Raw genomic sequence first — 10,000 nt, 5'->3', positions numbered from 1 at the left:
TCACGGCATGTGCCTGCGCCACAGTGATGTGATGGATGTGGGGGTCTGGACCAATCGCTGACAAGCCCCGCCCCCCGGCAACGTCATGTCCGTTATTTGCTTTTCTGTTGAGCGGTATTCGGTTCGTTGGCTTGTAGGCGACGCCGCTTTTCGGGTAGGTGCCATTTCGGCAGAGCGGCGATTCAGTGAGTTTGCTTTTAGGCGACGCAGCCTTTCGGTTAGTTGGCTTTTAGGCGTCCCGCCCTTTCGGCTAGTTGGCGTTTCGGCTTAGTTTCCATTCGGTTATTTGGCTTCCACTTCTTAGCTTCGGCTTCTTGTCCGTCGGCGCCACGTCCGCACATGCCCTGCCCACTCACCACCCCTCGCACATTTATCACCCCCACACTCCCCCCCCCCCGCACTCACCCCCTGCATTCACTCCCCTGCACACTCAGCCCCCGCACACTCCCCGTTGCACACTCACCCCCCTGCACACGGCACCCCCCTGCACACTCACCCCCCTGCACTCACCCCCTGCACACTCACCCCCCTGCACACTCACCCCCCGCACACTCACCCCCCTGCACACTCGCCCCCCTGCACTCACCCCCCTGCACACTCACCCCCCTGCACACTCACCCCCCTGCACACTCACCCCCTGCACACTCACCCCCCCGCACCCTCACCCCCCGCACACTCACCCCCCCCACAATCACCCCCCGCCCACTCACACCCCCGCAACATCACCCCCCGCACACTCACCCCCCGCACACTCACCCCCCTGCACACTCACCCCCTGCACACTCACCCCCCTGCACACTCACCCCCCTGCACACTCACCCCCCCGGCACACTCACCCCCCGCACACTCACCCCCCGCACACTCACCCCCCGCACCACTCACCCCCACTGCACACTCACCCCCCCTGCCACACTCACCCCCCTGCACACTCACCCCCCCTGCACTCACCCCCCCGCACACTCACCCCCCGCACACTCACCCCCCTGCACACTCACCCCCCGCACACTCACCCCCCGCACACTCACCCCCCGCACACTCACCCCCCCGCACACTCACCCCCCTGCACACTCACCCCCCGCACACTCACCCCCCTGCACACTCACCCCCCGCACACTCACCCCCCCGCACACTCCCCGCTGCACACGCCACCCCCTTCACACGGCACCCCCGCACACTCAGCACCCTGCACACTCACCCCCCGCACACTCACCCCCCCGCACACTCCCCGCTGCACAGGGCGCCCCCCGCACACTCAGCACCCTGCACACTCACCCCCCGCACACGGCACCCCCCGCACACTCACCCCCCTGCACACTCACCCCCCGCACACTCAGCACCCTGCACACTCACCCGCCGCACACGGCCCCCCGCACACGGCATCCCCCGCACACTCCCCGCTGCACACTCACCCCGCTGCACACTCACCCCCCTGCACACTCACCCCCGCACACTCACCCTCCTACACACTCACCCCCCGCACGCTCATCCCCCTGCACACGGCACCCCCCACTCATCCCCCTGCACACTCACCCCCTGCAATCTCGCACCCGCACACGGCACCCCCCGCACCCCCTGCACACTCGCCCCCCTGCACACTCGCCCCCCGTGCACACTCACCCACCGCACCCCCTGCACCCTTACCCCCCCCCCCCCGTCCTGCACATTCCCACCTTCCCCATCTTGCACCCTCTGTCCTGTCCCGTCCCCCGACCCCCCATCCCGCACCCCCACCATTTTGCGCCCTCCACCAGCAAGAAGCCTTCCGGTTTCTGTTCCCCCGTTGTCTGTCCGTGCCTCCTCCTGATTCCATAATTTACCCACAGCACCAATGCTGAGCCCCACAGATTGGAACAGCCCCAGGAAACTGCTGCCTTTCTGTCCACAGCAGTCACCTCCCCACCCCAACCCTCCTGAGAGGTTATTCACTCTGGCGGTAAGAACAAGGAGGCAGAATATTATCTGAATACTGTCAGATTAGGAAAAAGGGAAGTGCAACGAGACCTGGGTGTCCCTGTACACCAGTCACTGAACGTAAACATGCAGGTACAGCAGGCAGTGAAGAAAGCTAATGGCATTGTTGGCCTTCCTAACACGAGGATTTGAGTATGGGAGTAAAGAGGTCCTTCTGCAGTAGTACAGGGCCCTGGTGAGACCACATCTGGAGTATTGGGTGCAGTTTTCAATGTGATCATGGCTGATCACCCTAATTTGAGGAAGGACATTCTTGCTATTGAGGCAGTGCTGCGTAGTTTCACGTGGTTAATCCCCAGGATGGCGGGCCTGTCATATGTTGAAAGAATGGAAAGACTAGGCTTGTATTCACTGGAATTTAGGATGAGAGGGGATCTTAGAGAAACGTATCAAATTATAAAAGGACAGGACAAGCTAGATGCAGGAAACATGATCCCAATGTTGGGGGAGTCCGGAACCAGGGGCCACAGTCTAAGAATAAAGGGGAGGCCATTTAAAACTGAGATGAGAAAACACTTTATCACCCAGAGAGTTGTGAATTTGAAGAATTCTCTGCCACAGAAGGCAGTGGAGGCCAATTCACTGGATGAATTTAAAAGAGAGTTAGATAGAGCTCTAGGGGCTAGCAGAATCAAGGGATATGGGGAGAAGGCAGGCACGGGTTATTGATTGTGGATGATCACAATGAATGGTGGTGCTGGCTTGAAGGGCTGAATGGCCTCCTCCTGCACCTATTTTCTTTGTTTCTATGTTTCCTATTCCATCACCTTGCCCAGCCTCCACTGACGACCCTTTCTGCTGCCTCCAACACTCTCCTCCCTCTGCCACAACTGCTCTGACTTATCCTCCGTCAACTCCTCACAACCGTCGACATCCCCCCCCCCCCCCACACTCTAGTCGCCATTGTTTTGTTTTAGTTTAGAGATACAATGCGGTAACAGACCCTTCGGCCCACCGGGTCTGCGCCGACCAGCAATCCCCACACATTAACACTAACTTACACCCACTAGGGACAATTTTTACATTTATCAAGCCAATTAACCTACAAACCGGTACTTCTTTGAAATGTGGGAGGAAACCGAAGATCTCGGAGAAAACCCACACAGGTCACGGGGAGAACGTACAAACTCCGTACAGATAGCACCCGCAGTCAGGATCAAACCCAGGTCTCCGGCGCTGCATTCGCTGTAAGATAGCAACTCTACCGCTGCGCCTGTTCATCCTTGACTGCCCTTGGAGTGTTTTACTGTCATGGGACCAACTCAGTGACACAGCACCAGTAGTCATAGGGTGATACAGCGTTAAAAACAGGCCCTTCAGCCCAACTTGCCCACACCAACCAACATATTCCATCAACACTAGTCCCACCTGCCCATGTCTGGCCCATATCCACCTAAATCTGTCCTATTCATGTGCCTGTCTAACTGTTTCTCAAACGTTGCAATAGTTGCTATAGCATTTCCCAGGTACCAAACACAGGTGGACAAAGTGTTATGCAGAGTGCGTAGGCCATGGCGAGCCTGCACGAAGACGAGAAGGGAAGGAGCATTACCTTCATGTCGATAACGGCGACCCGCAGGTTGGTTCCGCCCAGGTCCACGGCCAACGCACACTGTATCTCCAGAATATGGTCGATATCCTGCGAGCTGCACTCCTTCACCGGAGGGAAGCAGAACTTCTTCTGCAAGGGTTCCGTGATGTCTATTGACTTCAGAAACTTCAGTATCCGAGGAACAGCATTCCCATCACCGTATATTTTCGAACTGGAAATAGAATGATATTCATTTTTACCAGTTTGCTGGCAACAGTTCCGCACCATAGGTATTGCCCTGCCCCTCACTGCTCCATACAGCTCAAGGTAAATAATATGGACAGAGCAATGATCAGCCAAAAGCTTTAGACACAAAAAGCTGCAGTAACTCAGAGGGACAGGCAGCATCTCTGGAGAGAAGGAATGGGTGACGTTTTGGGTCGAAACCCTTCTTCAGACCTTGCCTCGTTGCCACCTTCTCTATTAATGATCTATTAATCATCTCCCTTCACCTTCATCCCCTATGATGTCTCACCTTTTCACACCTTGCCCGTCCATACCTCTGTGTCTTCCTCTCCCCTCACTCCCAGTGTGAAGGGTCTCCTTCCAGAGATGCTGTCTGATTCGCTGAGTTACTCCAGCATTTTGTGTCTATCTTTGGTGTAAACCAGCATCTGCAGTTCCTTCCCACACAGCTTTGGGCACGGGTGAGCTATTGAAGGATCTGCCAAAGTTGGTTCACACAAGCAAAGCAACCTGACAGACTCCATGTACCGAATGTCCACTCATCCGGCAGCTGATTCCACAGGGGCGACACGGTGGTGCAGCGGTAGAGTTGCTGCCTTACAGCACCAGAGACCCGGGTTCCATCCTGACTACGGGTTGCTGTCTGTACGGAGTCTGTACGTTCTACCCGTGACCGCGTGGGTTTTCTCCGAGATCTCTGGTTTCCTCCCACACTCCAAAGACGTATAGGTTTGTAGGTTAGTTGACTTAGTATAAATGTAAATTGTCCCGAGTATGTGTAAGATAGTGTTAATGTGCAGCGATCGTTTGTCAGCATGGTCTTGGTGAGACGAAGGGCCTGTTTCTGCTTAGTATCTCTACACTTAAAAACTAAAACAACTGTGGCACGATTATCCATGACAGTAAGTCAGGGAGCCAGGCAGCATGGAAACAGACCTTTCGGCCCATCTTGCCCAGACCAACCAACATGAATTTCCCTTAATATTATCTGCCAGAGTTATTTCCCGACCCCTTTTGGCCCTCCTGATTTCCTTTTTAAATAGTGTTCATAAGGGTTGTAGTGTTCAACTTATGGAACATGATGTCATGGACGGATTTGTGAACATGTGCAGGTCACTGAGCAGAGTGGTGTAAACCACCATCAGGGCTGTGATGTCTGATGGAGAGCAAGGACAAGCTTGGAGCAACTGGTGGAAACGATGGGCAGCATTGATGAGCTGTGAGGATGGGAACAAAGTCCACGTTACTGTGGGATGAGTGGTGTGGAGCCAGCGACGACACATGCAGACGGAGGATATCAGTGGAGTCTATGTCAGTACGTTGCATCTTGTAATATTTGGATAATTCCTATGTCGTTTCCAGTAACATTCTGTTATGTTATGCAGCATTTTAGTTGTAGTGTTTATTTATCTTTAATAAAGTTCTGAAAGAGTAATGGTTCTAAGTTGTGTTTCTGAGAAGCGAGCAGTTTTAACCTATGTGAGCGGCTCAGTCTAAACTCAGGATAGGCTTAAGGATGCAATACTGACACCCCTGCCCAGAATGGACCTGTCACCATCACACCACATGCGGAACTGTCACGCCGTCATGTACCGTCGCGTCCAGTACCATCGCCCGTCACATACCGTCACGCCTGATTCTGTCATGTACCATCACGCCACGTCCAGTACAGCCACCCCGTCATGTCTGGTACCCTCGTCCCTCACGTACCATCACGCCACATCCGGTACCGCCATGTACCGTCACGTCATGTCCGGTACCGTCACATATCACGTACCGTCATGTTCGGTACCGTCGCCCGTCACGCCATATCTGGTACCACCATGTATCACCCATCAAACTCAATACCACCCAACATGTACCATCACATCACGCCAGGTACTGCCTATCACACACCGTCTCGCCACGTCCGGTAGCAATGGCCGTCACGGCAGGTACCACCCATTACGTACTATCATGTCACGGCCAGTACCACGTACGGTACAGTCACGTTATGTCACGTCACGCCGGGCACCGGTTGCCGGCACGTGCATAGTACACCGGAGACACGGTCTTCCCGGGAGCTGGTCCCACACAACCAGAGCTGCCTTTCCAGTGGGGGTCCCTCTATGCAGGGATTCTCCTCCTGTACATTGGGGACCTGGGGAGGAGGGTATTGCACCGAGGAGTTCCCTGCAACCTGTTTCTCTCGCGGTTCACAGACTCGCCAGCCGCCTGCCACTTTTGCGGGCTAGAAGAGTCTGTATTCCACGTGTATATGGAGTGTGTGAGGTTGCAGCCCCTGTTCCATCATCTAAAGGGGCTGCTCCTTGCCTTCTGGCTGCACTTCACACCCACCATCCTCATCTTTGGACACGCTGTGCGTAGGGGGGAGGGTAGGGCTGAAGATGTCCTGGTTGGGTTGTTCCTGGGCCTGACCAAGCTGGCCATCCGCGGGTCACGGGGCCAGGCGGAAGAGGGCTCTGCCCGAGCCAGCTGCCTGCCCCTTTTCCGGGGTTACGTCCGCGCCCGCGTGGTGTTAGAGAGGGATTACATGCTGTCCATGGTTACCCTGGGGGAGTTCCGGGACTGTTGGACACCGCGGGGGTTTGAATGCATCCTCAATATGGATGGAGATATAGTTATACAGTGGTTTAGACAATAGACAATAGGAGCGGGCCATTCGGCCCCTCGAGCCAGCACCACCATTCAATGTGATCATGGCTGATCATCCACAATCAGTACCCCGTTCCTGCCTTCTCCCCATATCCCCTGACTCCGCTATATTTAAGAGCCCTATCTAGCTCTCTCTTGAAAATACCCAGAGAACCGGCCTCCACCGCCCTCTGAGGCAGAGAATTCCACAGACTCACATCTCTGTGTGTGAAAAAGTGTTTCCTCATCTCCGTTCTAAATGGCTTACCCCTTATTCTTAAACTGTGGCCCCTGCTTCTGGACTTCCCCAACATCGGGAACATCTTTCCTGCCTCTAGCGTGTCCATACCCTTAATAATCTTATGTTTCAATAAGATATCCTCTCATCCTTCTGAACTCCAGTGTACAAGCCCAGCCGCTCCATTCTCTCAGCGTATGACAGTCCCGCCATCCCGGGAATTAACCTTGTTAAACTACGCTGCACTCCCTCAATAGCAAGAATGTCCTTCCTCTGGATTCGTATATCTATTTCGTATATTTGTTTGACGTATTATGGCGGTGGGTTTTGTTTTGATTTATACTGTCATATTATTGTAAATGTTTGATGAAATTATTTTTGGTGAAAGAAGGCAAACAGCACGGACGTACCAGGGGTATAACTTGCCGAACTGCAGCTGCAGGGCTTGGAGTATCTTGTTCTGACTGTCTGCGTCCCGCACATGGAGGACATTCTCACCTGTGGGTGGGGAAGGTTTGGACAAGGTCAGCGTCTGCCCCTGAAGCAAAAGGCAACCATTTCATGCACACGTCAGGGCACAGAGGGGGGCATGTAGACGGCACGCAACCCTTGCCCTGCCAGTGGGCCCAGTGCCCAGTCAGTAACCCTTGCCCTGCCAGTGGGCCCCAGTGCCCAGTGTCAGTAACCCTTGCCCTGCCCGGTGCCTGGTGTCAGTAACCCTTGCCCTACCAGTGGGCCCAGTGCCTAGTGTCAGTAACCCTTGCCCTGCCCGGTGCCTGGTGTCAGTAACCCTTGCCCTGCCAGTGGGCCTGGCGTCAGTAACCCTTGCCCTGCCAGTGGGCCCCAGTACCCAGTGCCAGTAACCCTTGCCCTACCAGTGGGCCCCAGTACCCAGTGTCAGTAACCCTTGCCCTACCAGTGGGCCCAGTGCCCAGTGCCAGTAACCCTTGCCCTACCAGTGGGCCCCAGTACCCAGTGCCAGTAACCCTTGCCCTACCAGTGGGCCCCAGTACCCAGTGCCAGTAACCCTTGCCCTACCAGTGGGCCCCAGTACCCAGTGCCAGTAACCCTTGCCCTGCCAGTGGGCCCAGTGCCCAGTGCCAGTAACCCTTGCCCTACCAGTGGGCCCCAGTGCCCAGTGTCAGTAACCCTTGCCGTGTCAGTGGGTTTAGTGCCTGGTTTTAGGAACCCTTGCCGTGCTAGCAGGCCCGCTTAACTGTTTCTCTGGCGTGTGCCCAGGTTGATGACGTGCCAGTGGGTTTGGTGCCCGGTGTCAGTAACCCCTGCACTGCCAGTGGGTCCAGTGTCAGTAACCCTTGCTCTGCCGGTGAGCTCAGTGCCCGGTGTCAGTAACCCTGGCTCTGCAGGTAGGTCGGGCGTCAATAACCCTTGCCGTGCCAGTGCTGGTTACCTGTCTGTTGTGTGACCATGCTGATGATGGGCGTGCCAGTGGCTTTAGTGCCTAGTGTCAGTAACCCTTGCTGTGCCAGCAGGCCCGGTGCCCAGTGTCAATAACCCTCGCCGTGTCGGCAGGTCCGGTGCCCGGTTACCTGTTTCTCTGCCGGTTTGGCGTGTGCCAAGGTTGATGACGGGCGTGCCAAACGCCCCAGCCTCCCGCACCCCACAGCTACTGTTACCAATCATCAGCCCCGCGTGGGCAACCAGCTGGATGAACTGTTCAAAGGGAATGTGCTTGACGGCATGGAAGTTGGGGTTCTTCTCAATGCCCTTCTTTCTCATCACCCGCACCATCTCCTTGCTTCCTGGAAACACACAGCAATGTGGGATACACACAGCTCACAGTCAGCAAGATGCAGAATACATCTTCACAGGTGAAACAACAAACATTGTTACAACACGTTCACTGAGAGCAAAGTTAACGTACACTTGCAACAAGAAGTATTCACAAGTACATCAACATTTTCAAAATGACAATGTTTGATAATGTCAGCAGTGCTCAGCACAGACATGACGGGCTGAAGGGCCTGATCCTGTGCGGTTACATTCTAGTCAGTCTCTTTTGCCCCCTTTCCAATTTAATGTCATTCTTTCCTGTAGTTGGGTCAGCAGAACTGCACTCACGACTCAAGTGTGGTCTCACCAGCGACTTGTGCAGCTGCAACATGTCCCAACTTTTGTGCTCAGTACGCTTCCCAATGAAGGCAAACACCTTCTCCACCCCCTGTCCACCTCTCTCTACTTCCAGGCAACCATGCACCTGTACTCCCACATCTCTCCACTCTGCAACATTCTCCACAGCTCCGCCATTTACTGAGTTAGCCTTGCACTGATTTGACACACAAAAGTGCAATTAAAGTATTATTTATTCTTGCTTCAAAATAGGGTAACATTCATAACTGGTGATGAAAAAATAAGTGCATGCATCGCAGTCAATGTTGTAGAGAGGTGGGTGAACAAGCAAGTAGTTTAAGGTATAGTCATTACAGGAAGGATGTGGAGGTGATGTAGAGGGTGCCCAGGAGGTTTAGCACAATGCTGCCAGGGTTAGAGGGGATTAAAGGAGATGTTAGACTTGAATTGTTTTCTCTGGAGTATCTGAGGCTGAGGAGAGACTTGATATAAGTACGCCAAATTATGAGAGGCGTAGATAGAGTAGACAGTCAGAGCTTTTTTTCCCTAGGATGGAAATATCAAAGACTATCTTTAAGGTCAGAGGGGGAAAGTTTAAAGATGATGTGCGGGGCAAGATTTAAAAAAATGCACAGTGAGTGATGGGTGCAAAGAACATGCAGCTGGGGTGGGAGATTGCAACCTTCATGTGGTCTGCCCTATTTCAATAAATGCAATCAACCAAGTGCACAATCAAATAAGATCAAATAGAACAAGTTGTCCGACTTTAGGCTGTGCACGCCATACGGAAGAAGAAGAAGAAGTACATTCAGCTTTGGACAGGCACATGGATATGCAGAAAATGGAGGGATGTGGATCAGGTGCAGACAGAGGAGATTAGTTTTACTTTGCATCATGTTCAGCACAGACATTGAAGGAATAAATAATCTGCCGGAAATAGCAGGGGACCCGGGGTCAAATGAGATGGAGGAACGGAGTGAAATCCGGGTTAGCCGGGAAGTGGTGTTAGGTAAATTGAATGGATTAAAGGCTGATAAATCCCCAGGGCCAGATAGGCTGCATTCCAGAGTACTTAAGGAAGTGGCCCCAGAAATAGTGGATGCATTAGTGATAATTTTTCAAAACTCTTTAGATTCTGGAGTAGTTCCTGAGGATTGGAGGGTAGCTAATGTAACCCCACTTTTTAAAAAGGGAGCGAGAGAGAAAACGGGGAAGTACAGACCAGTTAGTCTAACATCGGTAGTGGGGAAACTGCTAGAATCAGTTATTAAAGATGGGATAGCAGGAAA

General features: G+C 53.6%; 1 protein-coding gene across 2 annotated transcripts in view; it reads right to left on the bottom strand.

Moving 5' to 3' along the window:
- Nucleotides 1-10,000, bottom strand: part of gne (glucosamine (UDP-N-acetyl)-2-epimerase/N-acetylmannosamine kinase) — an 81,085-nt gene that overhangs the window by 23,287 nt on the left and 47,798 nt on the right. For both annotated transcript variants that reach the window (XM_033020485.1, XM_033020492.1), the window contains exons 5-7: nucleotides 8,171-8,383; nucleotides 7,031-7,118; nucleotides 3,524-3,734 (exon numbers count right to left, since the gene is read on the bottom strand). In XM_033020485.1, coding sequence (XP_032876376.1) covers nucleotides 3,524-3,734; nucleotides 7,031-7,118; nucleotides 8,171-8,383 — 512 coding nt within the window. The remainder of the gene's footprint in view (nucleotides 1-3,523; nucleotides 3,735-7,030; nucleotides 7,119-8,170; nucleotides 8,384-10,000) is intronic.

Source organism: Amblyraja radiata, chromosome 1 (genome assembly GCF_010909765.2).
Source record: "Amblyraja radiata isolate CabotCenter1 chromosome 1, sAmbRad1.1.pri, whole genome shotgun sequence".
In the NCBI taxonomy this organism is placed as follows: domain Eukaryota; kingdom Metazoa; phylum Chordata; class Chondrichthyes; order Rajiformes; family Rajidae; genus Amblyraja; species Amblyraja radiata.
Note: the sequence above shows the minus strand (reverse complement) of the source record. Positions and strands in the feature narration are given on the sequence as shown.